The sequence below is a fragment of the Carya illinoinensis genome, chromosome 6 (genome assembly GCF_018687715.1).
Source record: "Carya illinoinensis cultivar Pawnee chromosome 6, C.illinoinensisPawnee_v1, whole genome shotgun sequence".
In the NCBI taxonomy this organism is placed as follows: Eukaryota; Viridiplantae; Streptophyta; class Magnoliopsida; order Fagales; family Juglandaceae; genus Carya; species Carya illinoinensis.
The window spans coordinates 9,965,025-9,978,692 of NC_056757.1; the positions used below are offsets into that span (position 1 = coordinate 9,965,025).

At 34.6% G+C, this 13,668-nt stretch overlaps 1 protein-coding gene across 2 annotated transcripts; it reads left to right on the forward strand.

The window, feature by feature from the left end:
* Nucleotides 1-1,997: 1,997 nt before the first annotated feature.
* LOC122314213 (putative clathrin assembly protein At2g01600) lies at nt 1,998-12,628 on the forward strand. Of its 2 annotated transcripts, none has more exons than XM_043129636.1 (15): nt 1,998-2,253; nt 2,439-2,508; nt 2,632-2,729; nt 7,387-7,525; nt 7,852-7,979; nt 8,904-8,999; nt 9,129-9,179; nt 9,752-9,817; nt 9,947-10,012; nt 10,163-10,243; nt 10,346-10,426; nt 10,639-10,797; nt 10,911-10,992; nt 11,093-11,214; nt 12,008-12,628. In XM_043129636.1, the coding sequence occupies exons 1-15, from the start codon at nt 2,164-2,166 to the stop codon at nt 12,356-12,358; spliced, it is 1,680 nt and encodes a 559-aa protein (XP_042985570.1). In that variant the 5' UTR covers nt 1,998-2,163; the 3' UTR covers nt 12,359-12,628. The 2 variants fall into 2 exon arrangements, with proteins under 2 accessions (XP_042985570.1, XP_042985571.1); XM_043129637.1 differs by having other exon boundaries at nt 1,999-2,253; nt 8,907-8,999.
* The last annotated feature ends 1,040 nt before the right edge of the window (nt 12,629-13,668 follow it).

The following is a 13,668-nucleotide window of genomic DNA, read 5'->3' on the forward strand; positions in this document are numbered from 1 at the left end:
TAGTATAAGTCTAATATAAAAATAAGTTAAATATTAGTATAAAAGTAAATTAATAGTTAATGATTTAGTTTTAGTTTTTAATTTTTTTTAAAATGATATTTGAAAGCCCACAAAAAAATCTTTCTTAATTTAGCTAAATATGAAGTTAAAAAATAGGAAGTCCAACCTTGAAAACACAAATCCGACTTTGTTCTAACAAGTTGGAGTTGAAGTCAGATTGGAGGCTACACAAGTCGGAGTTTGAGTTTGAATTTAAGCTCCAACTAACTTGATGCTCACCCCTACACATGATACTAATTAATATTCATATCAAGAATCAATTAAAAAAGGATTTTTTTTTACTTTTAAGCCAATGTATAAAGCACACTTTTCATATTATTGATATGACAAGACTTGATTTGTAATAAACTTAAAATTTAAATTTATCTTTTAAATTAAGTCTGGTCATGTCAACCACATACATGATGTGCTTTACATAACAGTTTACTAATAGAATTTTTCTTTAGAAAAATTTCTTTTCAAGTAGATTCATCAAGAACAAATAAAAGGGCAGGTGCTTGGTTTTAATCCTTTTGAAATAACCTCATTAGAACAATAATATGCATCCGAATGTAGTGGAGTACTCAAACTTGATGTCAAACAGTTGGACGGGGTTATTGGGTTAATCTTATAATTCCCCTTTAAAAAAAAAAAAGAAAAAAAAAAAAAGAAAAAGAGGATTTTATTTTATTTATAGGCTTTTCGGATAATATTAAGCTGTGTTTGAACGTTGAAATGAGTTGATTAAACCGTGAATAATAATTTTTTTAAATTGAGATGAGTTTAACTTTTTAAATTGAAATGTAAAAATTAGATTGAGATAAATATAAAATTCTTATCAAATATTAAAAAAAAAAAATAGATTCTATCGTTAATTGGTTTGAAATGGTTTTAACCACTAATATAACGCATATCTCTCGGCCTATCTTTTGCCAAATTGTGGTGGAAACAGAAATCATTTCCTGGCATCGTTTTGGGTCTACATTTTAGAGATGCCTTTCTTTTTCTATAGACTTTTGAATTGCTTTTCCAAGTACTAATGATTTTTATTTTTTGGGACAGTGCTAGAGTCTCTTTTTCATTTGCGAATGTAGACCATAATCTTTGAAAATTATAAATTAAAACGCAATATGAGAAAAAGATTCATTTATTTACTGCAATTCTAGAAATTGGCAAGACGAGTCTTTGCATTGATAACCTATTAATTAATAGACCAAAATTAATCATTTTTTTTATAAAAATTTTATGTGCAGTCATTTTTATGGACTCTTTTGTGCACTCCAGTGATATGATTGGTTGTGTATTAAAAAAAAATTAATCCAGTCAATCATATCAATAGAGTACGCAGAGAGTACGTAAAAGTGACTGTATGTAACATTACTCTTTTCATTAATTAGCCTTTGTGACTGGAGGATAGTGACACAAGTTTTTAATTTCTCTTTTTTAAAAATATGATTACAATTTAAATCTTAAATAATAAAAATAAAAAGTCTAATCTATTAAAACTCAAACTCATAACAACAATTATCTTATATACTAGTACAATCCAAATTACACTAAAATTCTATCTAATATATGAAATTAATAAATAAACTTTAATAAATTTCGCTTAGCTAAGAGTTTTTTAATTCAGTATCCTTATACAAAATATATGTTCATGTAGATTTTTATTTATTTATTTATTTTTCACTCAACTAAGCATTAGGCAAGATTGAGGGAAAGTTGATATCAAGAGAGTCGTTCTATTTTCATTTTATTTGAATTAATTTATTTGTTTATGAATTTTATTTTATTTTTAATTTTTATTTTTGTGTTATCATTTTATCAATTTTAATTGGATGTTATTCAGCATTGATATGTTCATTTAAATGTTTAATAAAATCGATAACTGTTTAATAACTGTTTATCAATTTTATTTATTTCTATATTCAAGAATTTAACTAACTTTAAAAAAGAAGAAGAAGAAGAAAATAAAAAGAAGAATCAAAGAGTCCTAATTTGCAGGCTGTCCCTGTGATCAATTCTTCTCTCTCTCAGGAGATTGCGGAAGAGAGAATCGAGGAGTGGAAACCACGTACGTATTCCAAATCCTGCTAGACAGACACACATTTCTCAGCGCTAAAAATGGGGACGATACATACTTGGAGAAAAGCCTATGGCGCCTTCAAAGACACCACCAAAGTCGGCCTCGCCCATGTCAACAGCGATTACGCGGTTTTTTTTTTCTCTCTCTCTGTGTTTTTTTTTTCTTCTTCTTATTTTTGATTTTTTTTTTCTTTTGGTTTATAATTCAATCCATGCTCTTCGGATTTTCTTCCACAATTCTTCATCGATTCGATTCGTTCTTTTTGAAAATTTGAGAAATAAAAAAAAAAAAAATGTCTTCCCCTAAAATTTAGGACTTGGATGTGGCCATAGTCAAAGCTACGAACCACGTGGAGTGCCCACCCAAAGAGAGACACCTCAGGAGTGAGTACAAATCCATTCCCAATTTATGTTGTTTCTCTTTTTTCTTTTGGGGGAGGAGGCGGGGAGGATGAGCTTTTCAAGTTTGGGGACTATATGAGATTTTTATTTTCACTTCTGTTGCAGAGATTTTGGTTGCTACGTCCGCGATTCGACCCCGTGCCGACGTTGCTTACTGCATTCTTGCACTTTCCCGGCGATTGGCAAAGACGCGTAACTGGACGGTATGCTTCTGTGTATTTTACGGTGTATGCTTTTTTTATTTTTATTTTTATTTTTTTTAAGTTTCATTCTATATGGTTTAGAGGTGTTGGTTAATGTTTTCTGAGTTTGGTGGTATGGGTTGCTTTCTGGTTAAGTTGCTATCCAGTGATTTATGGGTTTCTTTTAATTGATATATTTTTTATTGTTTGTATATCTATCGCTTTACGTTGCCTTCTTTAAATTGCTTAAGAAACTATGCGATTTAATCTCTCATCTAGCTATATTATCGGAAATTTGCATGGCACAGGATAAATGTTCGCAAATGAAGGCTTGCATTTTCTATCTGATGAGTTGTCTTGATCTAAATATGATCCTACAAACTTCCACTCGCATATTAAGTTAAATTTGTGGAGTCTTCCCCAAGATCATTAGGATCTAAGAAGTTATACAATCATGTTTTTCCCATGAAGCTATGTTGGACCTTTTAACTGGATTTATATGATGCTTGCTGAACCTTTGCACTTTTTAACCATTTGATGAATTCATTAATTATGTGGATGCTATAGTTAGGGCCAATCTCAAGATTAGCGTCTCAATGATTATGAAAGACGTGACCATATGCTTGCTGTGTTGGCCTTATTGGGTTTTGAGCTTCATTAACTAACCCTTTTTCCTTTAATAAAGTTTACTGTACATTTTGTGATATTTCGTCCCCCCCAAAATTCATCAAGTTGATTGGATAGTAGAGGATTAAATGACTTTTAGAATTACACGTTTCATGCCATTCAACCTTATTTACAGAGTTTTGTTATGATTTTCCATTGCTACTCTTTGAACAATTTTGGGTTTGGAAAAGTTGACAACTTTTGTCAGCTTGTTCTATAAACGAGAAAAGAACTAGCCATGGGAAATTTGTCTAGGACTTCCCAAATTTTGCTCTTCAATTTTCTTAACATGTTGTCTTAGGGTAGTTTTAAGGAAATAAAGGCATAATGGGTGTTGTTAATGGTTTGGGTTCAGTTATTATGTTGAAACCAAAGTATGATGCCAAGATTTATAGGTCAGTTGTGGAGCTTAAGTTTTGAAAAGTTCCGATGTACTTGCCATTTTACAAACTTAGGATGAAGGTTGGCTTCAAGTTTTTTCAACTTAAAATGTCCATTGATTTTAAATAAATTAACAAGCAAATAGACCTAGTTTTGTCATGCATTGTGCAAATTCTCTTAAATGAGGCTTCTCCTAGAAAGAATTTTTCTGCGCTAAGAGTTTGCTTGCTTCATGCTCTATGCACGCCAACCATGGAAAATTGCAACCCCAAGGAGTGGCGTGGTGGTATTGGGGCAAGTTGTATGAACCAAACGACCTGGGTTTGAAACTTCCCATGCACTTTTGGGTGCATCGTACTGGAGGAATTCCCCTTGAATTACCCGAAATGCATTTGTGAGAAATTCTGTGCTAAGGGCCTGACAGGCCTGTCCCAAACACCTGGTGTCAATAGAAAAATATGGGAAAATGCTGGTGGCATGGGAGGTTGGCCTATTGGCAATGGCACGTAAATTGTATTTTCACCTTGTAACTCATTATCAAGTTTTGATTTCTGTTTTGCGATAAAGAGGACCTGGTTGTGCTATTGTATAACTTTTCCAATTTTTATCTTGGTAATTGCTTCATCATGTGGATCTAGGAGCTCATTTGGGAGTGGCTTTAGTAATTTTTGAAACATTGGGATTAGGGGTGACAACTCGTGTTTGCGGGTCATGTTCGTGTTGTATCAAGTCATGGACATTCGACTAAATGGGTCAACTCAACCCCGACCTCGACCCGTTAAGCTAAATGTGTCAAACTTTTAAACCCAAACTTGACCCATTTAAATAACGGGTCATGTCGTGTCACCCGTTTAATAATTAATTAGAAATAAGTCTAACATAATATAAATCATTTCAACCCATTTCATGTAAATGGGCTGAACTAACATGCATAATCCATTTGACTTGATTAATATAATTTCATATAAAAATTAAAATCTATATTTATTAGTAGTAGCCACAATATCTAAAAAATAAAATAAAACTACTTACTAATAAAAATTATCAATATTTTTCAAATTTTAATATATAATAAAACCAATATTACAAACCATACGATAACAAATATGAGTATAGGTCTAGAATTACAATCTTAACAATAAAAACATAAGTATATTGAGAAATACCAATATTACAACTCGACAATAATAAAATTGTAATTTTATAAAATTTAAATGGGTTAGTGCGGTTGATTTCGGGTTTAGTGAGTTGACCCGTTATTGATGACTCGTTTGTTAATAGTGTCTTAATAGGTCAACCTGTTTTGACCCGAACCCATTTGTATTAAACTCAAACCTGCTAATTTCGTATTATGTTCGTGTTGTCTCGTTTTGCCACCCCTAATTGGGATGAATTATTTTAATTTAGTTGAGCATGTTGTGGATCAAATGGAGTAAATTTTTGGATAACATCAGTCTATATGCTCTTTTGTAATGTGAAAGTTCTCATTGTTTGGTACCCTTTGGGTCTGAATCTCCTTACCGATAAGGCTTAGAATGAGGAAATGGGATGAGTCGGTTAGGGATTTCAATGTTATCGGTTGTGTGAATGGATGACAGAAAAAATCATTGGCATTGAGAGATTTACTTGAGTTGATTACTTCTCTTTTATCTGTTTGATCATCTTCTAGCATGAGGTTTTTTTTTTTTTTTTTTTTTTTTTTAAAGAGTAATGGTACAAGCCTTAAATAGACAAACCCCATACAAGTCCTTTGTAAAAAATTGGGTCCCACTAATAAAGAATAGTGTTTTTTTACACTTCTTAGATGGGTCCACTTTTTTACAAGGGCTTGTACATTTCACTTTTTTTTTTTTTTTTTTTTTTTTTTTTTTTTTTTTTTTTTTTAAAAAAAAAATAAATTCGAGTCCCCTCAGGGCCACTAGAGGTTTACCTGGCCATTAATTTCAGGGCCTTGTGGGATTAGTCGAGGTGCGCGCAAGCTGACCCGGACACCCACGGATATCAAACACTTATAAAAAAAAATTCTCTGTTTTTAAATAATGCCAATCTGGCTTGGTGAAGTTTTTCTTTGGTTGCACAAATACTGGTTTATGCACTTCTACAATCTGATCTTAATCTATGTCCTCAACCCTTATCCAAGTCATTGAAGTGGCATGTTGATTTTGGGCTTGGATGAATTTTCATGGTACATGGGCTTTAATTGGATTCGAGTATCTGCTGACCATTAGAAACACACCCATGAAGGTTGAATATCCGGGGGCCACATAGAAACTAGAAATATTTTCTCTTTTTTAACTTGAGGTCTTGTGGATATCAGTTGCCTTCAAAATATTTTTTGCATCTAATTGTTGGCTATTAAGACCAGAATTTGAATCATGTATATGTAGCCCAAATATTATGAATTTCTACTTATCTACTAGGGTGAACTGTTTTTCTATAACCAGTACCCAGGCTTTACAATTGCAAGTTGTGGGATGTCATATCTAAGGTTTATGAATAGAGATATCCCAAGGACAATGTTATATCTAAGGTTTATGAATAGAGATGTCCCAAGGATAATGTTAAGGGGATGAGACTAGTTGTATCGTGACTACTAATTGCTGTCCTGCCTGTTGGCCCTTGGTGGGGTTGAGATCAAGCTATACCTTCGCCCATCTTGAGTGAATTCCGCCCCCCCAACACGCACACACACACACACACACAAAAAGGGAAGATTGATTCTATTTAGTAAGCTTATTATAGGTCTGTCTCCCTCAACTTATAAGGGTTCTCCAATTGTCACACTTAGATGTAGAGTTAAACCACTCTGCTCCCTGCTCACCTCTACGCCTTGACCTTGTTTGCTTAGGGAAAAAAGAAGGAATGATGATACATGAAGGGATTAGCTGGTTTCTTGGTTATGGTCAATCCATGCTTTCTTTGGTTGATGTTTTGTGTGGTCTAGTCCTTTTGTGTTGTGTATACTGACCCTTATGTGTTGCTGTAACATGTGGTCTCTTGTTAAAATTGTTTGCTTATTTAATATTATTTTATTCCAGAGAAGGTGCTGGGTTCGTTAGAAGACATCGTATGGTCTGTCATTGTTAGATGGGTGTTTATGCCAATTTGACTAGGATAACTTGCTGCTACATTGCCTTTTCATCGTGTTCCATGCATCCAACATTGTCCTAATGCATGGGCTTCTACATGTATGAGATATTTTGGTCTCATTGGATATAGTTAGGGCATGTCATAGTCTTTCCAAGATTTGTTGCAAATCCTAGGACTAAAAGCTAGTATATTTACTGGTTGAAGCTACTACATAATGATGGATAGGGAGTCATTAGAATTTACAAATTGGTTCTTTGGACTCTTCATATTTTTGTTCATTAAGGGATTTCATCTGTTTTTCATGCATTTGAAATATGGACCTGGACTATGTTAAATTTAGTTTTCTTTTAGTGGGGTATGCTGTCTGGCAGTGTCTTATCTCTGAGTTGTATAATGTTCTTTTAAAATGTGTGAATATTGAACTCATAACACACAACATTTTAAATTTGAGGGTATCTTTTTAATGTTTTATATTGAATGAATTACTTATCTCATGGATAAAATATGCTTATATTTTTGTCAATTTCTTCTTTTTTAACAGGTGGCATTGAAAACATTGATAGTCTTCCATAGACTATTGAGGGAGGGTGATCCTACTTTAAGGGAAGAACTTCTGAATTTTTCAGAGAGAGGGCGCATACTCCAGCTTTCTAATTTCAAGGATGATTCAAGTCCAATTGGTTAGTTTCGACATGGTTACCTCTCTTCTCTCTCTTTTGCTTGTTAATACTGGTTTTAACTAACCCTGAGGGGTAGCTCAATTGGTCAGGCCTTGGGTTTGCTCCCTAATGGTCACTAGTTCGAGTCCCCTCAGGGCTACTGGAGGTTTACCTGGCCGTTAACTTTAGGACCTCATGGGATTAGTCGAGGTGTGCACAAGTTGGCCTGGATACCCAAGGATATAAAATAAAAAATAAAAAATACTGGTTCTGACTGATGTACTTAAACTATCATTCTATTAGTTCCCCACTTCTGAATTCTTAGTCTTCCCTTTACCTTTTCTCAGCTTGGGATTGCTCTGCCTGGGTACGCACTTATGCATTGTTTTTGGAGGAACGACTTGAATGTTTTAGAGTTCTTAAGTATGATATCGAAGCTGAACGTCTACCAAGACCTTCCCAAGGGCAGGACAAGGTACTCTACTAAATATATATTCCTTTTTAAGATTGGAAAGTTACAAGAAAATAAAACTTTAAGCAGTCCTAATTTCATTGCTTGCCTTGAAAGAACAAATAAGGGACAGTGAGCAAGTGAAGTTAGAGATGATTTGGGTTTGTACAAATGGGAATTCCTTTTTTTTTTTTTTTTTTTTCCCCCTTTGCCTTTTCTTTTAATTCAGCACCTTGAAATTATCTGTTAGGTTATTTCAATTACCGATGATTTATTAGGATTTGATAACAGTTGCTATGTGTTATATGTTCATTTTCTTCTAGAAAATGCTATTTTTCATTCACCTCATGCCTGGATGTAATGGTATTAGTCTCTTAAAATCCAAGCCCAAGTAACTATGTTTGGTGCATTGTACCCCTAGTTTTTTCCATAGTGCAATGCAGTTGCTGTGTATGTAGCTTCTTAAGATTATGGTCAGTTGACACAGAGATTCTATTCCATTGATGCCAACCAGAAGTGCTATAGATTCCTACATTTTATCTGTGTTCCCCATCCCCCTTTCAATAGAAACTTTGAAATGTAAATAGTCAAGTGCATCTGTGTCCTCTCTTAAGACATAATTTAAAAGCATTGACCACTCATTTCAAGAATGTCATTGCTTCTTTCACTTTATTATTTTCCTTATTCTTAAATTTTTCAAAGTATTACTGGGGACCATCGTGTTTCGTATGGGTAAATTCAAGATTCTTTGTGACTGTAGTCTACTGTTGGTGGGGACTTGTATTTTTTGAAATCAAGGAATTTGTTGTCTCATTTCGTTGATAAGAGTGTTTGTTGGATGTCCAATGTGAAATGTATGGGGCTGATAATGTTCATTGCTTCAGATTCATTCCTCACTCTTACCTGCTTCTTCCTTACCTCTAGTTTTCTTCCTTCTTCTTTCACTAGCAGGGCTACAGCAGAACTAGGGATTTGGACGGTGAAGATCTTTTGGAGCAATTACAAGCTTTACAGCAACTGCTGTATCGTCTTCTTGGTTGCAGGGTATTTTTTTTATGCCCCGTGGATATTCTGTCTTCATATTTTTCTACACTTTTGGTTTGGATATTTCTCAATTTTCTGTAGCATATTAACGTGGGCATAAACAATTTGATTTATTTTCTGCTTTGACAGCCAGAAGGAGCAGCTTTTGGTAATTATATCATACAATATGCTCTGGCTTTGGTATGTGTGGCATTTCTGTTAGCCTTAATTTTTATTATTTATTTATTTATTTATTTTTTTGTGTGTATAATTGTGCATTTGAATTTACACAGATCTATTTTTTGAGATGTTAAAAGGAATTTTGTTACAACTAGTTGACTCCCATTTCATTATGAGGAGTCCAATTAATACTGTTATGCATGACCGCCAAAAATGATTCAGCAGTTCCTGTATTTTCACGTGATTGTAGATGCATTCAAATGACTTACTATTACTTGTGAAATCTTTAGTTACATGTTGAGACTTAAAGCATGTCTTCCCCTTTCTATCTCTCTCTACTTTTGTTCCTTTTTTTCTGTTGGTGTGGTGTCGAGAGATTTTTTTCGCAAGTGTTTATGGACTTGAGGAAAACAAAAGCTGACTCCCGTTTTTATGTTTTTGTACTGTTCTTCAAGTCCATAAACACTGGCGAAAAAAATCTATTGACTAGTATACTTTTGCAGGGTATACTTTATTGCAGGAATACTGTCCAACACTTACTAAGAACTTCATCCGAATTTATTCATGATATTGTTTATATCTGCCATTTTCAGGTACTGAAAGAGAGTTTTAAAATTTACTGTGCCATTAATGATGGGATCATCAATCTTATTGATAAGGTGAATCGATTTGATCATTTATGGGAGAGTTACTAGTTGGAACGCCATTTGTTGTTTATATTTTCCTCTCTGTAAATAATCTGATCTGATTGCACTGATAAAGATAATAATAATCTGATCTCATTACAGTTTTTTGAAATGCCACGACATGAAGCTGCCAAAGCCTTTGATGTTTATAAACGAGCTGGTCAGCAGGTGACGTTATTCCTTGGTTCTTAAAAGCATGATGCCAAATACTGATTCTTGGTTGATGGCTATATTTTTCAGTCTTACTAATTATGATAGATCTAAGGTCTGAAAGTTAAGTTTGATGGTGATTCAAACAAACATAGTTTTTTGCTGCAGGCATCAAGCCTTTCTGACTTCTACAGCATTTGCAAAGGATTGGAACATGCTAGGAACTTCCAGTTTCCTGTTCTTAGAGAGGTATTGATGTTATTAGTGTCTTGGATGTTTGATAAGTTTGGGTTAATTACCTCTCAGTCATTTTTATTTATTCTATTAAGTAATTATGCTTACCCTTTGCAGCCTCCACAATCCTTTCTTACAACCATGGAAGAGTATATAAGAGAGGCACCCCGGGTGGTGACTGTTCCAAATGAGCCATTGGTGAGTCATTGTTTTATAACGAGCTAGAACATATAGTCCATCCTCTGAAAAGTGTAATACAGCTTTTGTTATTGATTGGATTATATTCATTTATTAAATTGGTAAGCAGACAGTCTGTGCTTTGTTCCCTTTTGATTTTCTTAATGTTTTATTGGCACTTATTGCTTTTATGAAGACATGCTACAGAACTAACAAGTGGTCATTATGGCCAGCTTCAATTGACATACAGACCAGAAGAAGACTCTTTTGAAGAGACAAAAATATCCAGTGATGAACCTGAGCCAGCTGCTTCATTTAATGTTGCTGTACCTAATGTTGAGATTACCCAGACAATGACTCCTCAAAACAACTTTGAAACTGGTGATCTACTGGTAAATCTTACGTTCCGAATTTTGTTATTTCAGTTCATTTTTCGCAGATTTTATCCAGTTTTTTGTCCCTGACACCCCTCCTCCACTTCTTTACTCTTTTTGTTTGACTTCAGGGATTGGATTATAACACTGCTGATGCATCCAGAATTGAAGACAGAAATGCTTTGGCCCTAGCCATAGTTCCGTCAGATCCTGGTCACATTTCAGTTCTCGTTGCTTTTTATAATGATACTACATAAGCCATTTTATATGGTCTTTTATTTACGTAGTATGGTGTTACTTCTCATCATTGCAGGCACTGCCCCAACATTCGATTCTAATGTTGTTCAAGCAAAAGATTTTGATGCTACTGGATGGGAACTTGCTCTGGTAACCACTCCAAGCAGCAACATTTCATCAGTTAATGAGAGGCAATTGGTAGGCCCTTATTGTCTGTCCCTACTATTTGTTCTTCATACCTTTTATGGTCATTTTAGTGATGAGAAGTGTTAGGTCTACACACAAAGAAGTTTGCATGCTGACGTGACTTAATGTGATACGTCAGATTTACTCTGCAATAAAAAGAGCTTTCCAATCTAATGAATCACATTAAACCACTTCAGCGTGTAAACCTCCTTTGTGTAAGATTTGTGTTTAAACCAAACATTTCTCTTTAGTGATATACAGAATCTTGACATAGTGATTTCTGCTTGAGTTAACTGTCTTAAAGAGTATGCATGGATATTTTTTGGTATGGCTGTTGGCCAAGATATGTCTGCTTTTTGTATAGAGAATGAATACGCATACTTGGAAGTAAGATTTGTTATCTACTTTTTCTCTTCTAGTTTTTTTTTTTCTTCTTTTCCATATGTGGGGACTTGGGTTCTGTGTTTAGACATGCATCCAGGCTTGGTTATGTGAATCACACATGGTGTAAGAATTTAGACTCTTACAGGGATTTTTGTTTGAATATTTGTGATCATACTACATTAGGCATGTGTCTTGTTTAATTTTGTTTTTATTTAGTTAGGTATTAGAGAATGTAAGTTAATGAAAGTGGTTGGCCTTTATGTTCGCGAGTTTTGAAGAGGTAGTCCTGATTGTGTAAATTGAGATCATGGTTCAACAATCAATATAATGCATCTGACACGAAGTTTTTGGGTAAGTTTTTTTATGTTTTGGTTTGGATCATATGGTTTTAACTGTTTCTTGCCTCCAATAAAAATGCCAGGCTGGTGGATTGGACACCCTCATTCTAAACAGCTTGTATGATGAAGGAGCATATAGAGCTGCGCAACAGCCTGTTTATGGAGCACCAACCCCAAATCCATTCGAGGTACAAGATCCTTTTGCTCTGTCAAGTAGTATTGCTCCACCCCCTGCGGTTCAGATGGCAACGATGGCTCAACATCAGGCCAACCCCTTTGGTCCGTACCAACCTATCTTTCAGCAGCAGCCTCCACAGCACATAGTGATGGCCACAACTAATCCTTTTGGTGATGCAGCATTTGGTGCATTTCCTGTGAATTCTGTTGCTCACCCACAAACTAGTAACCCATTTGGAACCACTGGCCTGATATAAAAACAATATTTGAACATAAAAAAGAATGGTATGTTTGCCAGTGAAGCTGGGTTTCTATTTGGAAATGAGTGCAGCAGTCTGCGTAGGATGTTTGTCCCACAGCCGCAAACATGAGAGGTTTTGCGAGCGTGTGAATAGCCAAATTCATAATCATTAGTTGATACAATTAACATTTTTTTGAAGTGATGTTGGCGGGATTTTAACTCATTTATTCCTTTCGGGAATCAAAGATATTGATATCCCTAATCTGAGCAACTTCTTTATCCGGTTTGTTTGGTTGGAGAACTGCTAGAAGTTTGTTCCATTAAGTCAGACGCCACTTTTATTTTGGAGGATAGAATTCTTATCCTAAGACTCTATCCGATCAGTACTTGAAAAGATGAATCCATTAGTTTATTTCTAATGTTGAGGGCTGACTGCAAGACCTCACTCTGCATTGTTGCTAATGCTTCGATTTAGTGCCTTTAGAAAACTATACACTCGGCAATTAACATTGTGAGGGAATGTAGGGCTCATGATTTGCAATGTTGCATATATTATGGTTTATGTGGATATAAATATTTAGAATATCTAAACAATTGTAAAATTATATGAAAAGCCAACAAAGGAGGAGAAATTAAGGGAAATATATTTGGATTATGGGCTGATGTATATTAAAATAAATACCATTAATAAGTCTTTTAACTGTTATCCTTAGAGCTTTTAATTGCTCTCTCCTCTCCAAGGTTCTCCTTAGTAGAGGTTATCTCGATCTACTATAGGTGTAGGTCTTGATTCCACTCTTTTAACACACGATAAGGTCAACTACAGTAGAAGTGATTATGGAAGACAAATCTGAGCAAGAGGAGGAGATTCATGTAGAAAAAAATATGTAAGAATATACTATAACAAGGGTGAGAAGTGTTTGATTATCAAACTTCTAACAGATTGACACTAAAATAGGGAAGCGGAGCAAACATTAAAAGGGAAGCGGAGCAAACATTGTGGAAGATATGGAGACCGGAGAGGAAGATTCTTTTCAAGGACTTAGGACCAAAGTTGACTCTAGTGGAGTTTGAAGATCGTAGAGACAAAGAATGTGTCAAATAGGAAGGACCTTGGTTTTTTGATAAAAATTTATTGTTGATGAATGAACTTGAATGGGATTTGCAACTCAATAAGATAAGATTAATAAATGCCTCTTTTTGGGTATGTTTGTATGATTTGCCCTTGAATGCAATGAATGAATATGTGTGGAAGTTGATTGAGAAGCAATCGAGATAGTGGAAGAGATTAACATAAAAAAGGGGGATGTGGTTTGGGGGGAGTTT

What these genes read in the sequence shown, in the direction of transcription:
- LOC122314213 (XM_043129636.1), top strand. Translation starts at nt 2,164, where the DNA reads ATGGGGACGATACATACTTGGAGAAAAGCCTATGGCGCCTTCAAAGAC. An exon ending in ATGTCAACAGCGATTACGCG is followed by an intron (nt 2,254 to 2,438) that starts GTTTTTTTTTTC and finishes CCTAAAATTTAG; the next exon opens with GACTTGGATGTGGCCATAGT. An exon ending in TCATCAATCTTATTGATAAG is followed by an intron (nt 9,818 to 9,946) that starts GTGAATCGATTT and finishes ATCTCATTACAG; the next exon opens with TTTTTTGAAATGCCACGACA.